This window comes from Pectinophora gossypiella, chromosome 18 (assembly GCF_024362695.1).
Source record: "Pectinophora gossypiella chromosome 18, ilPecGoss1.1, whole genome shotgun sequence".
Lineage (NCBI taxonomy): Eukaryota > Metazoa > Arthropoda > Insecta > Lepidoptera > Gelechiidae > Pectinophora > Pectinophora gossypiella.
In genome coordinates, this window is record NC_065421.1 from 9,261,186 (window position 1) to 9,287,197 (window position 26,012).

Consider the following 26,012-nt stretch of genomic DNA (forward strand, 5'->3'; position numbering starts at 1 on the left):
TAAATGTAATAATAATAAAAAAAATAAAAAAAAGGATTATGATAATTAAAATTATGACAAAAACATTTACGCATTTTAAGAGAATCCCAAACTAGGTACCCAATTGCAATGATTTTCTGTAGTTAATGCCATCTGCGGCAAATCTACAAAAAGTCATGTAACAAAAACAAATCCAAAACATACTTATCATAAAGAGATCTTGAGAAAAGTACTGATGAGGAACTTTCCAGGCTACCTCCTCAAAAACAATAAAGAAGGTGCTGTGAAGATTTTCCTCCGTTTAACCTTTCAGTTTCATGGATAACATACATAATGCATTTGGGTATAAATGGTGAGAGAGAGAGAGAGAGAGAGAGAGAGAAAAACGTTTATTCAAACAAACAGCACACAAAACAAAAGCATAACATTAAAATAACACTTATAGGCTATAAACATTTACCAAAAGAAAAGAAATAAAATAAAATTAATAACAAAAGTGTTGTGTGAGATAGTGCGCATTTATTTGAAAAGGTAAAAACGACTCAGCATGTGTTTGCCCCAAAGGGAAGCAAACGCTGATTTTCAGTCGCACCTACATCATTCGACAAATCCCGGGGAAGCAGCTATAGATACAGTTAGATACATAGGTATAATAATATGTTGGTTTGAATATGTAAATAATTAACTTAAACGTACAAACTGGATAAACTAAATATATATAGCTAATTATGATACTTTATTTACTTACTTTATTTGGTGACTCTTTTTATTACACCCAGGCACAATTACATCTTCCACCCATTATTATTCTGATCAAAATAAAGACAACCAATATAGGTAGCAACATAATTATGTAGGTACATAATGTGATCCAAAGATCAAGCAACAATTATTCTTCTTCTTGCGTGGCCAATTATTGGTCAGCAAAAAATTAGTATCAATTTAGTAATAATTTAGTATGAAGAAGAACAATTATTTACTGGACGTGTTTCGCAAGGCCGGATGGAACGATACATCCAACGTATTCCTTAAATATTTTTGCTGAGGAGTAGTACTAATTAATCAAGATGATTTTCTTTATGCTATTATATATACACAATTAACGTTATGAAGGTTATTTACAATTATTTGTATTTATTTAATAACTATGTTCGCGATATATGTACACCTTTGTATTCCAGTAGATATATGTAATCATTTCATTCCATTACACAACGAAAATTTGTGTTCACTTGCTGATTTGAACATTTTATTTATTATACTCTATATGGACATATATTAATGGAGTTAAATGAAATTACTCTAAACATCTGCAAGTAAATATGTAATCGTCTTCGGTTGACACCTGAAGTATAATTAGAACTCAAACGAACTTACCTGTTAAGTGATGTTTGATTCCAATTATGCGAGGGTGTCAACCGAAGACGATTACATCGTCCCAACCCACCCAAACCCCAAAAACATTATAATAAAATGTTCATGAATTACGTCACAAAATCCTTTAACTCTTAAATAATGATCGGGACGCATGGGCCGCTAGGCGAGGCGGGAGCGAGACGGGAGATCATAGTTTTCTTTCTAGGCTTATACTCTAAATGTGTGATGAAGATAGTACATGCTCATGTACTGCTGCAAGTAAATATGTAATCGTCTTCGGTTGACACCCTCGCATAATTGGAATCAAACATCACTTAACAGGTAAGTTCGTTTGAGTCCTAATTATATATTGCTTTAGCCATTACATTATTTTTTGAATAATTATGTACCAGAGTAATGAGAAATCAAATCAAATCAAATCAAATATACTTTATTGCACAGAACTAGAATTTCAACAATCAGACATAACACATGAATACAGTACAATTTGGGCGGCCTTATAGAAAGTAGGTAATAATCACGTTAAGTCTCGACAGTGATATAACATAACATAAATAGCCTATATACGTCCCACTGCTGGGCACAGGCCTCCTCTCAATCAACCGGAGAGGGTATGGAGCATACCACCACCCACGCTGCTCCACTGCGGGTTGGTGGAGGTTGGCGGCGAGGGTGTCTCGACAGTGTGTCTATATTATTTTTGGGGAACATAGCCTAAAAAGTCCCTCATTGAGGCATACTTATTTCCTATCTGAATAATTGATTAAAGTAAATGAAAGAAAGAAAGAAAAAAATCAAAAAATGGAAATAAATGGAATGAATGGATGAATAAATGGGGCTTTTCTAGTTACCAATAGCGTACCTAGTTAGTTCTATCTGGTTTTTCATTCTGGACCAAAACCTTCGAGTCATTTTGTACAAATGCATGTTATGGAGAACTAGTAGCCGCGTACTATTATTCTTTATACCATGGTCTTCTTCTTCTATCGTGTGGGTTGTGAGGTAAAGTAAAGTAAAAAAAAAATAGCCCGCCATAGGCGCCATAGGCCCCTGACATGACTCATGTAACGATTACGTACTTACATCAGTAAGTAGTAACCAAGACCAACGGCTCAACGTGCCTTCCGAAGCACGGATCATCTTACTTTTGGACAATCAGGTGATCAGCTGTAATGTTCTAACCAAACTAGGGATGACAAAGTGATTTTTGTGATTTGTCCCCAGCGGGATCCGAACCCGGTATTCATGTTACTAGCTAGATTTAATTAATAAAATCAAGAATTGTAAAAGAAACATTTCTAGAAATAAATTTCAATGAGCGTAAATTAAGAGCATTAACTTTATGCCCGACTTCCCTTTTAGGCTTCTAGACTTTCAGTGCATTTCATAAAAAGGTTTTAACACGCAAATCATTCTGTGAAAATTGTATATAATTAGTCTAAAAAGCACTATTTTTATTTAGCTTAATAAACAAGGCTTTCAGCTTTTAAGTACCCTGCACCAATTATAGAGTGCAATTAGTTAAGACCTTTATTAAACAGAAATAAAGTTATTTACAAGAAAACAGCTGCATAGGGTTGAAAGTTATATTATTACACATAATTGTTTTTGTGTTGATTACGACTGATGGATGTGGAGGAAGCAAGAGAAGTGTATCAGGCTCGGCGCAAATGAAATGGCATAGTCTCTGCTTACCCCGGTGGGAAATAAGCGCGAGTTTATGTACGCATGTATGTATTTTTTTAGACTAATCAACTAATTATCCGAAAGTAAGATGTATGTAGTTACATGAGCCATGTCAGAGGCCTATGGCGACTCAATGATAACCCTGACACCAGAATTTGTGAGGATGGTAAACAACCTCACGACCCACATGATAGAAGCAGATAATTGCTTTATAGTTTTAAGTAATCATACACTAAACAGCAACATAAAACTTCTGCATTTGCGAGGATATACTCGTAATAGGCTATTAATTTAAAAATAGGAAAGGAATACCTTCATAAATCTATAATAGTAAAAGCGTCGGTACTAAAGTAAGTCATCATCATCATCATCATCAGCCGTACGACGCCCACTGCTGGGCATAGGCCTCCCCCAAGGATCTCCACGACGATCGGTCCTGCGCTGCTCGCATCCAGCGGCTTCCCGCGACCTTCACCAGATCGTCGGTCCACCTTGTAGCGGGCCTACCCACTGAGAGTCGTCCGACACGTGGTCGCCATTCTAGAACATTTCCGCCCCAGCGGCCATCGGCTATACTAAAGTAAGTATAGAATTAAAATTGTGATCGGCACATTGTTAATAAGCATAAACTTGCCTTACATGTCTGTCGACTGCCTAAAATCACTAAATATTTAAGTGGCAATGTGTAGTTTTTTACTATAAGATTCTCATTGATATTCACAATTTACCTTTGAACAGTTTTAAGACAGTAATCAAGCAGAAACTTAGTAGAAAAGGTAAAAGATTAGTGATTATCTAGAAGATATTATAATGGGATTCATGGGATTAGCTGTTTGCGAACTGATATTATTATATTATCAATTTAAGAGCCACGCTCTTGTCGGTGTAGCATTTTCCATTCCAGTCTGTCCAGGAACTGATATTAGGCAGCCAAATTACTAAATTCTATAACAGTATTATCATGGACTGAGAAAATCACAAATGTAGATGTATTAAAGAGAATGAAGAAGAAGAGGGAAGTTTTAGCCACATTGAAAAAACGTAAAATTGCATATTTTGGGCACATACATAGACACACCAGATACCGCATATTGAAGGAAATTTTGGAAGGGAAAATAGATGGGAAACGGGGAAGGGGTAGAAGGAGGATAAATTGGCTGGATAATATTAAGAAATGGACTGAAAATAGGACGCAGCCGCGCTCTCCAGACTGGCTCAGAATAGGAAAGACTTTGCGGTGGTGGTCACCGACGCCCGATAGGGCATGGCAGTTTTAAAAGATAACACTATTTCGTTCGTTATGTAAAAGATGACGATTCAAAGTGTAACTAAGTATGTTACCTACGGAATAAAGATACTTATTTTTGAAGTTGAATATACAATAATATTACCTATAAAAGGAACATCCGTCCCGCACCAAAACGACGATGGCGCGAGCTTGATTTACCTCACCCCCTGCGATGGGGCCACTTTAGTTTATTAATCCGAGCACGGACTTTCTGTTTCGGTCACATACGGTAAGAACAAATTTATATTTAAGACTCAGGATTTTGTTTCAAAAATGACTGCAAATTGTCTTCTCGGTGCTTCTACTATGCACCCCGAGTTTACGTTCGTATGTTTTTGAAAATAAGCAATAAGCAATTTTCATCTATTAAAAAATACATGATACATTCGTGACTATTTTAGACAGAAACAGGCGATAATCACATATGCATCTTGCTATGATTACAGGTTAAATCACAGTTATTACTAGTACGTACTCGATTTACCTACTGATTGGACATCCGTTTATGATGGGGTGACCACGCTTTATTACTTAATGTGGCTGCTTCTCTTTAAAGCGTTTGATTAAGTTTTTTTTGGCGTGACTTATTGTCGCAAATGATATTAACTACTCGGCCGGACAAATGGACAGGACAAGGGCTCTCACCCGGTACAAAATTTAAGACAACAGCCCTGAGGGTGCCCAGTTGGGTGCGAACCTCGTCTCAGAGCGTCGTATGATTAAGTTTCTTCTTCTTAATATTAAGAAAAGCGAATCCGATACCATACACTGCCTAGCTCGATTACAGCGCCACTATCGGATCTAATAAATTGTCAATGGATCCAGTTAAATACAACAAAACATTAGATAATATAATATTATCCTGTGTATATATAGACATAAAAAATCTTTAAGCTTACAACTATATTCCTAATTGGGGTATTCAGAGGCAGGTACATTCATCGCAAGATAAACTAAGTAGGTAAGTACTTATATACCCATCCCTCATCGAGCTTTCTGTTACACCAACACAACGTGATACTTAGTTGGTGAGCCGTTTCGCTTGTGTTAGTGTACTGTTAATAAAAAAAAAAGGCATTATCAACATAAGATTACTCAGAATCATGGTCTGAATCATCCCCTCAGTATTCCTTACGATGTCACTAACATCTGTATATACTTTTACGTATGGTGACTTTACTAAGCTCTTTGTTAAACTTAATGGTCAACACAGAAAAACAGGATTTAGTCTACCTAGTTCCGATTTCAGAGTACCATCGGCCTTTGGCAAATTAAAGACTCTCGGGGCCATTTGCATTTCAAAAGTAATTTCCACTAACAAGAAACCAGGTGAGATAGCTTTTATACAGTTGCATACATTTTGTTAGTAGCGTGATCGTTGTTGCGATACCATGGTAGCTATAAGGGACCATAGAGTACAGTAAGGAGTAATACTACTTATACACGCACTAGCGTCTGAGATAGATATACAGCCCCAAACATAGCTTAGACTTTTTTTAAATTTATTTAGCTTTGGCGACAAGGCCATCAGCTTAAAAAGAAACGTTAGTTACAATCCATTTACAATCTCATAAACAATACAATCATGAAACTTATATTTAAATAATTAAGAAAGGCGATTATAGCCATCAACTTAAAAAAAAAAGAAAAGTAACTAAGTCTAAATATAATACAATAGTTTAGACTTGAATCGTCAAGACTGCGCGCGGACTTTTCATTATATTTTACAAGTTCGAATTTTGAAATTCGACGCCGACGTTCTTTCGTCCGATTCGAATATTTGTTATCACATTCGAATATTTGAATGCGTGGCGCCTTTAATTTTTTCATGATGATTGTTCTTCAAAACATGCTAGTAATTTGCAATAAAATTCAACTTTTCCATGAATGTTCAATTTCTTTTGTGTGTGATTTGTGGGGTAAATAACTAAAAAAATATTAACTGTTGATTATAAAAGATTCTTTCGTAAGTAGTTCTACCTACATAACTAAAGAGAAAAGAAGTGGCAGCCCTCAAACGTCACACACACAGTTGCGCGTGAAAATGTCAATGTGTAGTGTTTGTGTAAAACGAGGTTGTTTGTATAAAGTGTCCGGGGTGTGACTGGACTGTAGACCGCACGACACTATTCTATGGAGTTTTGCCGGTTAATTTTAATTGGAATTTTTAAATAAAAACAACTATTAAACTATTTCTGTTTTGTAAAGTAGTGCCTGACTGTTCCTAAGCTCTGAACTGTGTATGGTGGTCCATATGGTGGGAGACTCATATCTCCGATTTAATGCAGTAAGTACCCGGTATTATGGGTTTTAATTGTGTACTTAAGGTTCTGTTATGACTTTCTATCCATGGTACAAGAAGACCAGGTATGCTCAAAACTGACAGCTAACATTTCAAGGTTAGCCCAGCTGACATCCGAATTTGTTTTCGAATTCACGTTTGGATCATAAATGATTATCACATGCTCAGCTGTGAAGGAAAAACATCGTGAGGAAAGTCACATTTCCGAGAAATGCATTTTCTAACCTGTATTGTATTTATATTTCCTAAGCTGGTTTCCCTTCGCGGGTTGGAAGGACAGACATGTGAGAAACGGTATAATGCTAGGGAGATAATGAATATGTAAGTAACTAAATGTCTATTACCAGACAACAGAACTTCAACGTCACCCTTGTTCCAACTCGCACTTGGCATTTTTTTCTCATTTCGTCAATCAGACATAGCCTCTAGGCAGACTCCGATATTACTTCTAATTCAGCTCACCACAAAAATTACACCTACATAATATGGTCTGTGAATAGATCAAATTATTTTGTGACCTCGCATCATTACGATACTATTGCTAAGTAATCGAAGACGTAGGCAGTGGTTGGTTTATAACAGCCTCCGTAGTCTAGTGGTTAGAGCGTTAGGCTCACGATCTGGAGGTCCGGGTTCGATTCCCGATGGGGACATTGTCGAAATCACTTTGTGAGACTGTCCTTTGTTTGGTAAGGACTTTTCAGGCTTGAATCACCTGATTGTCCGAAAAAGTAAGATGATTCCGTGCTTCGGAGGGCACGTTAAGCCGTTGGTCCCGGCTATTAGCCGTAAAAACACCTCCACCAACCCGCATTGGAGCAGCGTGGTGGAGTATGCTCCATACCCCCTCCGGTTGATTGAGGGGAGGCCTGTGCCCAGCAGTGGGACGTATATAGGCTGTTTATGTATGTTACGCAAGTGGGTTTCGGGATTGGAAGGAAACTCACTAAGTCAAAGGGAAAACCAATTTATTTTTTACACACGCGATACAGCACTTGCACAAAGCTACGCGGTTTAACTTCATCACTGTCACTTCTCTTATTTCGCACTTCACACGTCTCTTGAACACTACACGAAACACTGCACTTAACACTGCTTAAACTCTGTACTTCACTTCCACTACTTCTTTTCGTTCACTTTCAACTTCTTCTTGCTTAGATCGCGTTAGAAAACTAAACTGGCTCTCCTTGCTTTTCCCGCTTCTTATATACCCTAATGGTCACGTACTAGAATTGTCGACTCCTTTCTAGAATAATCTCTGGTGGAAACTCCTGGACTATTCCATTAAAGAAAGACAAGGACGCTGCTATGCGCCAGAAGAGGATCCCGCTAAGAGAAAAAAAGAAAAGAGAGTTTTACATTTAAAGAGATTTAAAGGGGGGTTTTTTTTGTTTATGCGATGTGACATTGTCAATCCATCACAATATTTTATGGTACTGTCATAATCTAATTATGAGACGATAATTACGTAGGTACCTATACAGAACGAGTAACAGTAATTACAATTATTCACTATAATTAAAACAAGTCTCTTCTTCTATCGTGTTGGTTGTCACGTGAATTACCAACCTCATTAACTATTAGGGTTATTATTGAGCCACCAAAGGCCCTTGTCATAGCTCATGTAACGATTACTCATTTACATCAGTAAGTAGCAACCGGGACCAACCAACCATTTAACTAGGTATTTATATATACGATTATCATTGCAGAAATAAATGAAACCTGTCTGTCTGTGTCTGTGGTGTCCGGAAGTAATAAAAGTTTCTTTCTTTCTTTCTTTAAACAAACATAAAGATGTAAAGACTATTCTAGATACCAGCATAACTTGTAATACTAGCGATATTAATTGTAATTTGTAACTAACGTATATCATTTGACTAGACTAAGCCGTCGGTCCCGGTTACTGCTTACCGATGTAAGTACGTACTTAGTCGTAACATAACCGCTGTCAGAAGCCTTATAATTTAATAACCCCAGGTTTAATGAGGTTGGTAATTCACCATGCCCGAAGAAAAGACGAAAAGAGTGTGTAAGTATTTTTCAGTATTGTGTGAAACCGACTCGTTCTTGGCCGTTTTATTTATTTTAAAACTGCATCTTTGTAGAGTCAGTCTTTATCTCCTGACACAGCAGCTTTATAATAAAGTTTATGGGTACTTAAAAAAACGACTTAACAACCATTGTATAAAGTACGGCGCGACGGGCAAAATATAGCAATTTCACGGCCTTAGATGGGTAGATACAATTTTGTACACATTCAATATGAGAGAATGTGGTCGCCGCTGGCTAGTCTACTCGGTTGGAAACTTATCTAATACAGCAATATCGATAAACAAAGACTGAGAAGTAGACAAATGTCCTCATAGAGTTCAGTTACAGGGTATTTACATACAAGGCTTCAACTAAAATTAGGAACAGAGGGGCTAAAAAGGCAGGTTGATTTTTGCGCATATAAAAGTAAGTGGTATCAGTTTTTTTTTCTTTTTCTTGGCTTTTCAATGTGCAATGATAAGATATTACCTTTGCAGTGCAACTTCTTGAATAAATCGCGGATGTCCAAAGTCCATATTATTTTAATCTCGCGTCGCGTCGCGGTTACATAGCGTGCTAGGCCTGCTGACCGCCATTCCACTCGCGTCAGAGTACTGCGGGGCGGAAGGCAACAGGGACACAACTGCCTTATTTTTCCCTAAAAAAGTAGCATGGAAAATACTACACTGACAAGAACGTAGCTCTTAAATTATAAAATTATGATAACAAAAATATCAAGCAGATTAACTTACTTACTTATATCATTGCTAGTTCGCGAAATTCACAGAAGTCACTATTAGATATCTAAGTTATTGTTAATGTTAATAGTTAGTTACGTAGTTATGTTTATTTTTTTTAGTTATCTTAATGTTGGCACAAAGGTTTGCTCTTTGCAACCTTGAAGTAAAGCTAACCTTATTTAGAGCTTATTGTCAAGTTTTGAAGAGTGGCTTATGAGGCAATTTCACGCTGGGGGCCTACAGTGCCTTACGAGTGCAATATAATAATATCATCAGGGCTTTGGTGAGGCTTCCTCACTATTGCAGTGCCTCTGGCATGTTTGCAGATGCGGGCATAGACGACTTCTATGCTATTATGCGCAAGAAGTCTGCATCTGTAATACGGCGACTGCGGGGGAGTACCAACAAAGTTCTGAGGATGATAGCGGAGAGGTTCGTGTACTACACGTGGCACGTGTAAGGAAGTGAATCGATTTGGGGGCGGCTTATCTTTTATTGTATTTATATATTGATTCGTTGAACTAACATAGTATTCTTTAAGCATTTTTGTTTACTAACAATCTATGGATTTGGAATAATGTATCTGAAAATAATCAATTTTTATTTATTGTTTTATTTATTAATGATTTATACACTGTTATTTACAAATAAAAGAGATTGTTTTTATGTTATGTATATGTATGTGGTACACAGATTTCTAAGTTTATTATAGAAGTAAGTATATTGTTTAAATATGTCGCAATAGGCAATAGGCAATACTTTAGATAATAAATAAGTCCATATTTTATAAGATACGCCTGCCAACGTGTTCCATGTAAATAATATGTAAAGCGCTTTGCGAGTTTTACGAGGAGCGCCACAATAATGGCGGCTTGTAAACAAATTGAGCGATTAATCGACCAGCTGTAACGTCCTGCACAGGATATTGCACGTGTCTCGGCCGTAAACTGGCTGGTTAATAACTTACATTGGGAACACGCTGTGTTGGACATGATAGACGTGTTTATAGCTGGTGCCCGTGATACTCTAGCCATAGAGGCTGCCAATCAGCTCGCGACAACACACTTCAGAACCCCGATACCGATCCTGCCGGCGTGGTCGATGATTTCTCTCATTCAGCGCTTTGCTATCCTCCTAGGGTCGATTAATTCTTTCAAAATGTTATCCTCTCAGATGATGCCCTGAACCGAGGTTCGCGCCCAACCCGGGCATCCTCATGCCTGTTGTTTTAAATGTCGTACCGGGTGAGAGCCCTCGCTCCCCGTTTGTCCGGCCGAGTAGTTAAGGCCATTTGCGGCAAATCTACAATAAGTCACGTTTAAAAAAAAAGGTGCCCGTGATGTCGTCCGCGTGAACTTCCTATTATCGCGACAAGAACACTAAAGGCTTCGGCACACCAGCGCAGTCACGGCACGGCAGCAGTTTGAACATGGGGAGCGCGGTGGCAGCGCAGTTCTTGGATTTACAAAAAACAAAACATAAACAGCCTATACCGGCCTTCCCTCATCAACCGGAGGGGGTATGGAGCATACTGCACCACGCTGCTGCACTACAGTTTTGTGGAGCTGTTTTACGGCTAATAGCCGGGACCAACAGCTTAACGTGCCCTCACGGAATAATCTTACTTTTTCGGACAATCAGGTCATTCACATACATACATACATAAACTCACGCCTATTTCCCGTCGGGGTAAGCAGAGACTATGGAATTCCATCTGCTTCGTACGCGTAACTACTCTATCGCCTCTTTTAGTACTTAGCGCTTGCATGTAAAGGTTGAAGTTTCGCGACTGTATCTGTTTTTTTAATTATATAGGCTCGCGTCATATAATAACAAATAATGCTCGCATTTCACCACAATCTCACTTGATGGTAAGTGATGATGTGTTCTAAGGTAGATCACGCCTAGCAAATGCCTATTCACTCTAGCCTTGAAAACTCCCAGATTGGAAAAACAGAGGACGGCAGACAGTTCCAGTCATTTGCTGTTCGTGTAAAAAAGAAAGAGGCAAATCGTTTAGAGCGGATTCGTGGTATACACAACGTAAGGATGAAATTCCTGCCGATATCTAGTTGTCCGTAGACGGAATGTTGGTGCATCGACATTGAATCGTAAACAACTGTATTGTTTTAAAACGTCGCAGTGTATGAAGGGCCTGTTTCGGGCGACTGGCTTTGTTGTTTTTAACATGCAAATTCAAATTCTAAAGAAACTTTATTCAGTAGATAACATAGTTAGTTACATATTAAATCGTCAATTTTTACATAACGAACGTCTCAACCGCCTAAAACTTCTGCAGCTTCTCACAACGTGTGGTTGATCAGATTGCAAAATGTGATTATTCCGTGATTTCTCTGCCAGACATAAGGCCTAGGCCTAACTTCTGCTCGACGAAAGGGTGACTCGGACCAACCAATTGGTCCGAGATGAGCGACCTCATCAACCACAGTGTCAGTACATACTTAAGTAGATAGTAGGCGGGACCGACTGCTTAACGTGCCCTCTGAAGCACGGAATCATGTTAGATTTCAGACAATCAGGTGATTTCAGTCCAATTTCCTGACCAAACCATAATCCCACAAAGTATTTTTATGCTAGACGTGTCTCCAGAAATCGAACTGAAGACCTCCGGATTGTGAGCAGAACGCTTAGTCGTTGGACCATGGAGGCCGACTATAATGATTAACGTGATGTCCGGGAGTGTACGTCTGTTTTAGAACTTTGAAGTTGTACAGTTCAATCAGGTTTTGGTGTAAGTCAGCCGGCACAAATTGGCTTTTAACAGTGTTTGCGTTTCGCGCTCGACTTGCCACACGAAACCCGTCTCTATTTGTTCGGTCACGCTCTCTTGAGCTACGCCATGTGACGGGTTTGAAAGGAACCAATACTAAAAAAACTGCAGCATATCTAATGGAATTGTGTGGTTGGTTATGGTTAGCATACCTAAAGATGAACCCAGTTGATTTTTTTACATATAACTCTAATTGACTAAACTCTACCCACGCGTTTAGGGATCACAAGTGTAAGTTTATAATATATAAAACTCATCATCATCAGCCGTACGACGCCCACTGTTGGGCATAGGCCTTTCCCAAGGATCTCCAATCGATCGGTCCTGCGCTGCCCGCATCCAGCGGCTTCCCGCGACCTTCACCAGATCGTCGGTCCACCTTGTAGCGGGCCTACCCACTGAGCGTCGCCCGACACGTGGTCGCCATTCTAGAACCTTTCCGCTCCATCGATAATATATATAACTAATATATACATTTTGTTCTTCACTAATATATAGATATTTTTCATAGATGGAAGTCTATCATCATCATCATCAGCTGGAATCGTCCGCTGCTGGCAATAGGACTCCTCCAAGGCATAATGACCAAAAGTAAAGAGGTACTTACTTTTTTATGAACTGCGAAAACTCGCCAATACCACAGCGAATACAAAATAATCAAGATCAAGAACCTTAATTCACATGACCACATGGTTACTTACCAATATTTAGTTGAGATTGAACAAGCCGATTAAGTACTGGATTCCTTTACTCTCACTAATTCTGTTGTATTAACCATATTGGCTGTTAGTTAATAGCTTTACTGCTTCTACTTTCAAATTCTTGAGTTTCGCTGGAAACGTGGACAATAAAATGTAAATGCAATCCAAGGCACAAAGAATCAATTTATTGATGAATAATCCTTACATAGCACTATCTCCACGCTACGTCCAACCGTTGCGCTTCATTGCGTGCGCGTCGGTCAGCTGGTAGTGAGTGTATTTGTCCCCATAGCAGCACAAAAATAAATAAACAAATACCACCCGAATAATGCACTATTCTTCAAAATCGTTGTATAACAAATATTTCCTCATTTATTGTTCATGGAAAATATTCCTTAAAAGTGGGTCTTGAATCTTGAAGCCCGTCATTTTCCATAAAACAGCCGTAGTTGAAGTTATCTCGCAAAAGTTACCTGATGTCTCGTTATCTATTTGGAGGCAAAGGCCTCATATGGTTCTCTAACCGATTTCTTTGTGGCTCGTCTTTTATTTGTGTCACATTAATTTGTGGTGCCTATGTCACGTATTCGCAGAATTCTGATGAAATGAACAGGAAGAATCACACTTCAAAAACACAATTCTCAGTGAGAAAGCCCAGGTGCCCTGTGAACTACACAGGTGTGAAATATGAAACAACGGAAATTATTTACATTCTTATGTGGTCGAAACGATATTATAGACCTTGGCAAGTGGAGAAACAACGCATTTTCATCGAAAATGAGTGTCCATACACCAATTGCTACTTCACTGTTAACAGGAAGCTCTTTGGCGGCGACATCTCGAGGTTTGATGCTGTCATCTTTGAGAGTTCTCACTTTTCACGTAAACATGGCAAACTTCAGATGCCACAGGTCCGGTCACCAAAGCAGAAATACATATTTTACTCAATGGAGTCGGCACACCGCTTTCCCAGTTGTGATGAAACTTATGATAATTTCTTCAACTGGACAATAACGTACAGATTGAATTCAGATATTGTTTACACTTACTTTCATATTAAAAATAGTAATGGGGAAATTGTCGGGCCAAAGAGGAACATGGAATGGATTGTAGATATGGAGAACATTGATAAACACTTGGAACAAATAATACGAAACAAAACTAAGGCTGCAGCGTGGTTTGTGTCTTTTTGCAGCACTGCAAATGATAGGGATGACTTTGTGAGTGATCTACAGGAGCATTTAAGCAAGTATAACTTAACGGTGGATATATACGGCAAATGCGGACCTTTGAAGTGCCCTAGATCACAATCAGATGTGTGTAATGCGATGCTTGAAAAAGATTACTATTTCTATATGGCCTTAGAAAACTCATTTGATGAAGACTATGTTACAGAAAAGGTACTAAGAGCTATGCAGAACAATGTCGTCCCTATTGTATATGGCGGTGCAAATTATTCTAGGTATATGTGTTTTCGTTATGGATGTTTCAATACGGGCATTGAAATCGTAGATTTTATGTGATCTTCAAATAACCCAGCAGGATCTGTCTAGCTAACATTTGTATCTGAGAAGTCCGACCAAAAGATAACACCATGTCCAAGATGTCAATGACTTCGGTTGGATAGTACTCCACACACCGATATCACACACGTCGATGTCCGTTATTATCTTGATTTTAGACGTATTAGAGCTGCCCTTCAAAGGAGTGTTATGAAGTTCTCCGAGCACGATGTTAAGCTCCCCGACATCCTCAGTCAGGAGTATTGAGTTGTCAGCAAAATTCAGGAGCACCATTCTTACTACATAGATACTTTTAATGCAATAGTCCTCTATTCGCGGTAGTCCTCTTTCAATTCAGTTCAGAGTATTCAGTACGTACGTCCTCTAACACATTTGTGTTAAGCTTGCTGGATGAGTATCCTCCAGGCTTCAGACAGACCTTACAGATTCCCAGAATGTAATAAATATAACTTAAAATTTTAAGAGGTGTTTACACGGCGGCAGACTATTTTCCACTTTCAGTAGCTAAGAATTTACATGGAATATTCATATCGTGTTTTTATTACCATGTATTTTATTTGTTGGTATTATTGGCATATTTATTGAGTTTGACTCTATAACTTAAACAGAACACCAGCCATTTTGTATTAATGAAGACATATTTAATCTTTTCAGATTCTTACCGCCTGGGTCGTACATAGACGGCCGCGCGTACTCTCCTTACGACCTGGCAGATATTATGTATGGTCTGATGCTGTCCCAGACGGCGTACAGTCAGTACTTCAGATGGAAGAAATACTACACATATCACAATTCAACGAAACACAACATCTGTAAATTGTGCGAAGCGATGAATACAAGGGAAAAAGTTCAAACATATAGTGTGTACAAACACTTTAGACAATGGTGGAATAATCGCATCAAACGAAATTGTAAAATCAAAACATATTTTAAGAAACGTGGATAACTTATCCATATATCCAATTAGCATGCGAAAATTATTAAGTACTTACCTAATTCACTTTTTTCTGCTGAGCAGTCTCGTTTGTGGGATTGTATAGTATTCTCTCATTTCGGTTGTTCTTATCAGAAACATCCAGGTTGAATAAAGCTTAGAGATGGTCTCATAGGTCCCCTTCAAAAGAGGTGCACTGTTGCAGCGCTGCAGGAGCATTATCTGATTGTGTCCTTAGATAAATTATCTAACGAAATTGTTTAATCTAATGCAATGCCAAACCAAGTTCAATAGAAAGTAATAAAAATGTTCAATATTTTGTGATGTTCATAAACTATTTATATATTTTTGTTTTTTTTTGTGGATAATTTTTGTGTCACTTCGTGATTGATCGCGACCTTTGACAACAACCATTGTTTGAATTGACATGAAAAATTCGGTCAATAGGTACTTAGATTTTTTTATGAAAGTTCAAATACATTTCGAGAACCCTGAGATTTTATTAATGTTATATTGTATCGTTAACCTTTGGGTAAATAATTGGTCATTTCCTTCTAACTTATGATTTACTATTAACAAAGCACCCTGCTTCCTTTCGTCAATCAATGCAATTTTTCTCATACAACCATTATGTTAGCGTCATCAACAAGTCATCAGAAGAAGCAGTCAGTTTTGATGTGAAGTCCTAAGATGCATGTGACGAGTTATATGGTAATAGATGTAGATAAGTAATTAGATACCCAATTCCTCTCTCTGTTTTACGACATCCCGGAAAGATAAGGATATCCAGTGAGTATTCAGGATATTCATTTGGCACGGCATAGCAAGGAAATGTAGAATTATAGGCTGCAGCGCTTAGCTCCCCGAGCGTGCAGCCTTCAATCCTCTTAAGTTTAGTTTCACGTTCAGTCGAGATACACCTATGTAAATGATAAATATTCCATCATCACCTGAAAGATGCGATTTCAAAGCGACAAAGCAAAAAATAAGACAAAAGGCCTGAGGGTGCCCAGTTGAGAACGTCGGCTCAGGGCGTCGACTGGGAGGATTATATTTAATCAATCGACCCTAGTTAGCCGACACTATACTAGTAACAGCCTCCATGGTCTAGTGGTTAGAGCGTTAGGCTCACGATCTGGAGGTCCGGGTTCGATTCCCGATGGGGACATTGTCGATATCACTTTGTTAGACTGTCCTTTGTTTGGTAAGGACTTTTCAGGCTTGAATCACCTGATTGTCCGAAAAAGTAAGATGATTCCGTGCTTCGGAGGGCACGTTAAGCCGTTGGTCCCGGCTATTAGCCGTAAAAACACCTCCACCAATCCGCAGTGGAGCAGCGTGGTGAAGTATGCTCCATACCCCCTCCGGTTGATTGAGGGGAGGCCTGTGCCCAGCAGTGGGACGTATATAGGCAGTTTATGGGCCGATAGCGATAAGCGCTGAATGAGGAAAAACTTCAACCACGTTGGCGGGATCCGTTACGCGGCCCTGAAGTGTTAGTAACAAGTCATCGGCTTAACGCCCATGATGAAGTCTAACTATCATACTACAGATGATAGGCCGATGCAGGTGGCCGGCGGTAATGACTCCAAATAAAAAACGTATTTAAAACAATAATTTATTTCAACAGTTTAAGAATTTCTATAATTTCTAATAACCTGTTTCTGCTTTGGACTCTATTATAATATGTAGGACCCAGATACCAGAGTTGATGAGATCGGTCTCTGATCTCACAATTCACACAAGAGAAGAAGATGATTAGGTGTGGGTACAGGTACAGTAGTAAGTAAAATATTTATTTGTAGAGGAAATAAATATTTTACTTACTTACAACTTACTTACTTACTTACTTACAGACTTTATTGAAATTATTATTCCACCAATGTCTAAAATGATTATGGACACTATGCGTTTCAACTTTTTCCCTGTTGTTCATCGCCTCGCATAAGATACAGGAGTTAGATTTGTCTGCATCGTGGTATGTGTAATATTTCTTCCATCTGAAGTACTGACTGTACGCCGTCTGGGACAGCATCAGACCATACATAATATCTGCCAGGTCGTAAGCAGAGTACGCGCGGCCGTCTATGTACGACCCAGGTGGCAAGAATCTGGAAACATTAAATGTCTTGTTAAATTTAAATTAGCTAAGGTTCTAAATCTTCTTTTTGTATCGTGTGGGTTGTGAGGTGGAGTACCAACCTCATCAACCCTGGTGTCAGGGTTACTATTGAGCCGCCAAAGGCCCCTGACATGGCTCATGTAACGACTACTTACTTACATCAGTAAGTAGTAACCGGGACCAACGCCTTAACGTGCCTTCTGAAGCACGGATCATCTATTTTCGGACAATCAGGATCACAAAGTAATTTTTGTAATATGTCCCCACCGGGAATCGCACTCGGGACCTCCGGATCGTGAGCCCAACGCTCAACCACTGGACCACGGAGGTCGTTAGGTTCAAAATTAAAACTAAAAATACTTACCTTTCAATGTTTCCAAAAAAATACTGCCGATGACAGTAAGTACAAGTAAACATTGGTGCTGATTCTAGTACGGTCACGAGGATTAATATGTATACACTTTGGTACCACACATTAACTTTTTTGACAAATTGAACAGTCTCACTAAATTTCAAATATGTTAGTGTGACAGAGTCCTAAAGTGGGTACATTATATTGCTCATGACTGTACACACCATCTAATTTTATTCTTAAGTCATACCTATCATTTTCATATCCGCCGAAAGGGAAAGGGACGGGTAATCAACAGGCATAAAATTTTTGGAGCAATGTAAATTTCAGGTAAAAGTTTAAAAAACCTATCCAAAATTGTATATTGGCCAAAAACCCGACAGAATTAAGTTGACAGCACAAGTGAAATGGATTACCTACATATGAGCGAGATATGCCCATTTTATTCGCCTGAGTCCCTTTCTTTTTTGGCGGATAAGAAAATTACATGTATAAGTAAATAATTAAAATGTTAGGATGTGTCTGCAGGAATCGGGGCCATTAAAACAACTAATTTAATAGTTACTTAATCGACCTTTATCCTTTCATAAATAAGTATACTAGAAAATGTTAATTTTGGAATGTTTGACGAAAACACTCATACCTTGAATAATTAGCTCCGCCATACACTATTGGAACTACATTGTTTTGCATAGCTCTCAGTAGTTTTTCTGTAACATAATCTTCATCAAATGAATTTTCTAGGGCCATGTAGAAATAGTAATCTTTTTCAAGCATCGCATCGCACACATCCGATTGTGATTTTGGGCATTTCAAAGGTCCGCATTTGCCGTATACATCCACTGTCAAGTTATACTTGTTTAATTGTTTCTGTAGATTACGCACAAATTTATCTCTGCCACTTCGGGCGCGACAATCTGACACAAACCACGCCGCGGCTTTAGTTTTGTTCCGTAGCCTCTTTTTCAATTGTTCATCGATCTTCTCCTCCATATCTGTAACCCATTCCATATTTCTTTTTGGACCAACAACTTCCCCATTATTGTTCTTAATGAGAAAATAACTTTGACCAATATCAGAATCCAATTTGTACGTCATAGTCCAGTTAAAGAATCCATCATATATGTCTTTACAAACGGGAAAGCGGTCTGCCGACTCCATAGTGTAGAATATATATTTTTGTCTTGGTGATCGTACATGAGGTATGCCGTTGTATGAGATGACAGCATCAAATTTCGCGATGTCATCGCCAAAGAGGCTTCTGTTAAAAGTGATGTAACAATTGGTGTACAGGCATTCATCTTCGGTAAAAATGTGATGCCCCTGCTCATGCCACATAAGGATATATATCAGTTCCTTCATCTCATTCTTCCTAGCGTCGACAGCGCACCTGTGCTTTCTTACTGAGAATTTTGTTTCTTTAGTATTGTCCTTTTCATTAGAATACTGTGAGGCCATGACGTAGGATCCGAAAAATAAAGTGACACAAATAAAAGACGAGCTATAACAAAATCGTTTAGAGAACACAGTGAGGGTTTTACCTCCAAAAAGATAGCAAGCCATTTGGTAACATTAACGAGTTATTTGAACATATGCCGATGGCTGTCTAGTGGCAAATGACTGGACTCTCCAAGAACAATTTATAGTGAAACATTTGCTATACAACATGTTTAAAGAATAGGGAGTATTGTTTATTTATTTTTATGCTGTCACGCCTATGGTGTATTGGTATAACTATTTATTTCACGCTACAAAGGCCTATACAATAAATTCCTTAACCTAAGTAACTAGTAACATATAAAAACAACTTATATACAGGCTGACTCATAAGTCATAGATAGCTCTTACCAACTGGCAATCATGCAAATGGAGTTAACGGAAAAAACAGGTAAACAAGAAATGTTTACAACTTTTACTGAGAACATATTCCGTACATATTACGTAGTTTTTGGTTCTTAGCTTTTCCTTTACGTACAGTGTGCACTAAAGTATTACAATACAATACAAAAACGCTTTATTGTACATAAACACAACACTAAAAACAATTACAAATGTGACAGGAGAAGTACAATCGGCGGCCTAAGCGGATAGTCAATAGGCGGGCTAGTTTTAAGTATTTATTATTACTTCTATGTATCTTCTCGGAACTTTTCTATTTCTCTTTTGTTTTGTATTTTGTTTTTTTCCTGTTTGAGCAATAAAGTATTTGTTATGTTGTTATGTTATGTTAAGGAATCTTGAAAAAAATAAATAAAAAGGTGTGCGTGGAGCCGAAGCCAATATGAAAAGGCTTATTATTTATTAGTAGACCATATTGTGAGAGAAACGTAAAATGTCTCACTCTATATTTAAAGACAAAGGCCTCGTTTTGTTATCTAAAAGCTTTATAGCTCGTCTTTTATTTGTGTCACATTACTTTGTATCTATGTCCTGTATTCAGAGTATTCTGACGAAAAGGATAACGAGAATCACCATGAAGTAACACACTTTTCAGTCAGAAAGCCCAGATGCGCTGCAGAAGTTAGGGAGAAAAATGAAACACCAGAATTGTTATACATTCTGATTCTGACGTCACGTACACTGGAAGGTCGACAGGCTTCCCCTTTTGCATCCAAAATGAATGTCCGTACACCAACTGCTACATCACTTTAAATAGAAGCCTATTTGGTGACGACATCACGAATTTTGATACCGTCATCCTTCATCGTTGCTTCGAGTACAAATATCGAGGTGTACCCGACTTCAGAACACCATGTCAGAAATATATATTTTACACTATGGAGTCGGCAGATAGAAATCCCGTTTGTAAAAACATATATATGATGATTTCTTTAACTGCACTATGACGTATAAATTAGTCTGATATTCCTGAACATTCTTTTTAAAATTAAGTATAATGATGGAGATGTTGCAGGTCCGAAGCGAGATGTGGAATGGCTTACAGATAGGGGATATTGATGAACAGTTGCAAAAGAGACTATAGAACAAAACTATAGCTGCAACGTGGTTTGTGTCCAATTGCGACACCCGGAATGGCAGAAATGAATTTATGCGTAATCTACAGGAGCATTTAAATAAGTTTAACTTAATAGTAGACATATACGGCAAATGCGGACATTTGAAGTGTCCAAACTTCAAGGATTCGTGCAATGCGATGCTTGAAAAAGATTACTATTTATACATGGCCTTAGAAAACTCATTTGATGAAGATTATGTTACAGAAACAGTAGGTACTAAATTCTATGCAGAACAATGTAGTCCCTATTGTGTATGGCGGAGCAAATAATTCTAGGTTAGCATTAAGTATATGTTTTCGTTATTCCTTCAGAAGTTTATTTGTTTAGGCATAAGAATACTTATTTACTTATCCTTTTCCAAAATCCGGACACCATTGTCTCATTATGTTTGATTATGTTGTTCACCATTGTGAAACAATGGGTTTTGTGTTTCAAAAGGACCTTTCGCTTTAAGTAACTTTATAATTGCAAAATTCTAAGTAAAATTTAACAAATAATTTACTAATGAAGCTTAACCATGGAATACCGACGATTAATAGTATCGTAATACTTGCCATGATTTTCGGAAAAGAAATGATTTATGGAGTCGCTACTATTAATCAGTTCAAAACAAATTAGAAGACCAGACACTTTATTTTAACCAAGACATCATCATCCCCCCCTAGCATTATCTCGTACCTCACAGGGTCAGTTTACCTAACCTGAAGATTTGACAGATCCGGTTTTTTACAGAAGCGACAGCCTATCTGACCTTCCAACCCGCGAAGGGAAAACCAGCCCAATAGAGTTTAGGTCACATATCTCCAAAAATGCATTTCTGGCAGAAATATTACACATACCATGATGCAGGCAAATCCAACATCTGTAACGTACGCGACGCGATGAGTAATAGGGTAACAGTTCAAACTTTTAGTGTGTACTTACAAAGATTTTCGACATTGGTGGAAGAATTAGTCTAATCAAGTTCGTTGTTCTAGTCAGGTACTGACCTAAAGGGTTTTATAGTCGCAAAATGAGAAATGAGAAATTATACAAATGCATAGTCTTATATAAGTAAGTATCAATGGTTTTATTTGGAGACATTACCGCCCCTGGTTGCCTAAGACTTTATGTCCTAGCATGATGTGTAGCTGTTCATTTGGGCGAAGTGCTTGTGACCTCTCAATATTCTCATATCCACCTAAAGCTGACCAAGAAAGTAGAAGAAATTTTGTCCGCATCATACGCGCTGTCAGAAGTTTCAGTTTTATATAGAACTATAATCACTGTCACAGAACAGATAAGCTCGATTTTTGTTTTATTAACCTGATCGTATATTAAAAAAATGCTCGCAGATTAGCTTGACATACAGTCATGAGTAATATCATGTACCCACTTTAGAACCCTGTCGCACTATCATGTTTGACATTTAATGAGACTTACGGTTTAATTTGTCAAAAAAGTTAATGTGACATGGTATCAAAGTGTAGTACTCGTGACCGTACATATTTGGCACTGTCCATTCCATTAGGGCTCGCGGAAGTGTGTTTATATTTGTGGGTAAGTACCTACCCTTACGGAAACAAAGAGCATTTCTACCGAAATATCAATAATGGCGGCTACCTTTTACAACAGAGGTAAGTAAATCCATTAGCAGGCGATGTAGCCCGATGATAAACCCGAACTAATGGTTACTCGGTCAAAAAACTTGGCTTTGAAAAGGGTAGACACTTCAGACAAGGACTTAACCCAAAACAAGCAAAATCTACAAATCACCCTCATATTTGGAGGTCACTGATCTCTAAAGAAGGTTAGTTAATGGTTAAATCCTTCTGTCAAAGTACATCATTGTCGCATTGTCGCCATCTTGGCGCTGTCAGTCAATATGGCATTAACTACTTGACTGTACAAATGGGGAGCGCTGAGGTTTTTTTTTTGACGTGACTTATTGTAGATTTGCCGCAGATGGCATTAACTACTTGGCACTGAGGGAGAGCGCTGAGGGTTCTCACTTATACAGTTGTAAAATCGTAGGATTGTATATCAAAGTGTCTGCAAGTTATCTTCTGAATACGTGCAGCTTTGCGCATCCTATTACATATCTCACGAAGACACCATGGTGGTACAACCACGGTCGCGCCACCATCCTAGTGAGATAAAACCCTTAGAGATTACGAGCATAAGTTCAAAATAATGTATTTTAGTGGGTTAGGTGGTGACTTGCATACATGAAAACCTACTTAAACTGTTATTGAGCGATTGTTTTTCTAGGTTTCTGGTTGTATTATGTCGTTTTGTCAGCCATGAAAGAAAGTGCATTTCTTCGAGGCAATGACGTCATAAATCGTCTGAAACAGACGTATAAGGCCAATGATGATGATATGTCATTTATTTTGTGTTTAACAAAAGAGTGACATGTAAGCAAAAGTGAACAGAATTTTCAAATACATAATTGGAATGTACTTTGTTTGGTTTTCATTCTTCTAAAACAATGTGTAAATCTAAACATTAATTTGTGGATATCCCTTATTATTTGTATACTGTGTACACCTATATCAATAGCCATCGACTCGCAAAGAAGACCTATATCAATATTTGAATTCAGTCTCTGTGAAGCTGTAAGATGACGGTGTCGATTAGCTGTCGCAGTAATTACCAGCGGTGAGACGTCGGATGAAAGAGCTTGTTAACGCCCTTCATTATCCAAGGGGATTCTTAACGAGCTCCGAGAAAAAAAACATGTATGAGGTACCATATCTGATTAGTGGCGATACACACCACTCTTTCATTCACTGACGGGAGACCCATGATCCATAAAAAAGGTTTTATTTAATAATAACTAAAAGAATATTAAAAAAACGAAAGTTTGAAATATTTTTATATTTGTAATAAAATCTCTCCGTCTGTTAAAATTTCACGCTTGAACTATTGGACCTATTACCATTTAGTCGATTGATACCGATCAACAATTTTAAGTACTAATGCTGGTAGCGTTAATATTTACAATAATAATAATATAAATAATGTAAATATTAACTTTTATTGCACTTGGTAATGCTTTAGATTTGAATAATTAACGAGGCTGAAGGAAATAGTGGAATTATTAATATGTTTAATTTCGGAAATATAACATAAACACGAGCAGAAGGCGATTGTGGCAGCCACCGTTCTACACGCCCTATCTATGGAGTAATGAAAATGGAGGCGATTACTCCACCGACAAGAGCGCAGCTCTTAAATAAAGAGAGAGAACATAAACAAAAAATACATATGCGTCCAGCTTATACAATATTAGTGTACGTTGGGTACATGCCTTCCCTCAATCATCCGGAGGTGGTATGGAGCATACTTCATCACGCTCACGCTGCTCCACTGCGGGTTGGTTGGAGTGTTTCGTTGTATCTTCGGAGATATCATTGTAGTATTCGTTAGAAATACAAGCTTCTTTGAAATCATCATTCCACCACTTCCTAAAGTGTTTGTACATACTAAAGGCATGCAGTTTTTCCCCATTGGTCGTATCGCATAACTTGCAGATGTTGTGTTTCATTGAATCATGGTATGTGTAATATTTCTTCCATCTGAAGTACTGACTGTACGCCGTCTGGGACAGCATCAGACCATACATAATATCTGCCAGGTCGTAAGCAGAGTACGCGCGGCCGTCTATGTACGACCCAGGTGGCAAGAATCTGGAAAAGTAATTAAATATATTTAAAATACTGATTGAATTGAATTGTCATAATATCTGAATCCAGGCTCAATTGGCACGGGCATTAAATATGAAGAACGAAAGCCCATATCGTGAGGAAACTCTTTTCCATGGCTTGTAGAAATAGAGGGAATTAAGAGATCTGGTGGATGATCCAGAGTGACATTTCAGGTAAGCTAGACCCCAATGAAGATGATGTTTGTCCTCAAGATACCTGATGCGGCCGAGTGGTTAGGAAATCTGACCAAAGTAGCTAGGGCGAACATAAAATAAGACCAACTATGGTGAAACCGAATATAATGTAAAAGAAGAGAACGTAGCTAGACGTGCCGGGTTATTGAAGAAGTTATAAAATCTACGATTTCAAATTCTTCTTATCGTGTGGGTTGTGAAGTGGAATACTAACCTCATCAACGCTGGTGTCAGGGTTATTACTGAGCCGCTAAAGGCCCCTAACATGGCTCATGTAACGACTACATACTTACATCAATAAGTAGTAACCGAGACCAACGCGATAACGTGCCTTCTGAAGCACGGATCATCTACTTTCGGACAATCAGGTGATCAGCCTGCAATGTCCTAACCAAACTAGGGATCACATAGTGATTTTCGTGATATGTCCCCACCGGGATTCGAACCCGGGGCGTCCGGATCGCGAACTCAACGTTCAACCACTGGACCACGGAGGCCTACCTAATGATCATTATTCAACTATCCATTACGAAAACACATACCTAGAATAATTCGCTCCACCGTATACTATGGGTACTACATTGTTCTGCATAGCTCTTAGTACCTTTTCTGTAACGTAATCTTCATCAAATGAGTTTTCTAAGGCCAAGTAGAAATAGTAATCCTTTTCAAGCATCGCATCGCACACATCCGATTGTGATCTAGGGCACTGCAAAGATCCACATTTGCCGTATACGTCCACTGTTAAGTTATACTTGTTTAAATGCTTCTGCAGATTTCGGACAAATACATTTCTGTCAGTTTTAGAATCGCATCGGGACACAAACCACGCTGCGGCTTTAGTTTTGTGTCGTAATCTCTTTTCCAATTGTTTATCAATTTCCTCCATATCTGTAACCCATTCCATATTCCGCTTTGGACCAACAACTTCTCCATTATTATTCTTTATATGAAAATAACTGAAAACAATATCAGAATCCAATTTGTACGTTACAGTCCAGTTGAAGAAACCGTCATACGTTTCATTGCAAATGGGAAAATTTTCTGCAGGCTCTTGGCTAAAAAACATGTATTTCTGTTTGAATGACCGAACCATGGGTAATTTCGTGTTTCTGAGCACCAAATCAGTTCCATCAAAGACGATAGCATCAAACTTCGTGATGTCGTCGCCAAATAAATTCCTGTCTAAAGTTAAGTAGCAATTAGTGGACGAACATTGATGTTGAATGAAACTGTGTACCTTCTCTTCGGACCATGTTTTGACATGTTTGGTTGACCATATC

General features: G+C 38.3%; 2 protein-coding genes across 2 annotated transcripts; one reads left to right on the forward strand and one right to left on the reverse strand.

Annotated features, from left to right (window-relative positions):
• Positions 1-12,778: 12,778 nt before the first annotated feature.
• On the forward strand, positions 12,779-15,237 carry LOC126375080 (alpha-(1,3)-fucosyltransferase C-like). Its single transcript, XM_050021923.1, has 3 exons — positions 12,779-12,796; positions 13,492-14,298; positions 15,076-15,237. Exons 1-3 carry the CDS (start codon positions 12,779-12,781, stop codon positions 15,235-15,237), a joined length of 987 nt encoding a protein of 328 aa, XP_049877880.1.
• A 973-nt stretch (positions 15,238-16,210) lies between these two features.
• LOC126375081 (alpha-(1,3)-fucosyltransferase C-like) lies at positions 16,211-25,636 on the reverse strand. The gene is made up of 5 exons (XM_050021924.1): positions 25,272-25,636; positions 24,416-24,517; positions 18,473-19,330; positions 17,210-17,466; positions 16,211-16,305 (listed from the first exon to the last, which is right to left on the reverse strand). The coding sequence occupies exons 1-5, from the start codon at positions 25,634-25,636 to the stop codon at positions 16,211-16,213; spliced, it is 1,677 nt and encodes a 558-aa protein (XP_049877881.1).
• Between the last annotated feature and the right edge of the window lie 376 nt (positions 25,637-26,012).

Bases quoted from the DNA above. Each gene is read 5' to 3' on its own strand.
- LOC126375080 (XM_050021923.1), top strand. The intron at 14,299-15,075 runs GTACTAAGAGCT...TAATCTTTTCAG, and splicing joins AAGACTATGTTACAGAAAAG to ATTCTTACCGCCTGGGTCGT.
- LOC126375081 (XM_050021924.1), bottom strand. From the start codon at position 25,636: ATGGAATGGGTTACAGATATGGAGGAAATTGATAAACAATTGGAAAAG. The intron at 24,518-25,271 runs GTATGTGTTTTC...TTACTTTTCCAG, and splicing joins GGTGGAGCGAATTATTCTAG to ATTCTTGCCACCTGGGTCGT. The intron at 19,331-24,415 runs GTACTTCAGATG...ATTTTGTTATAG, and splicing joins TCCCAGACGGCGTACAGTCA to CTCGTCTTTTATTTGTGTCA.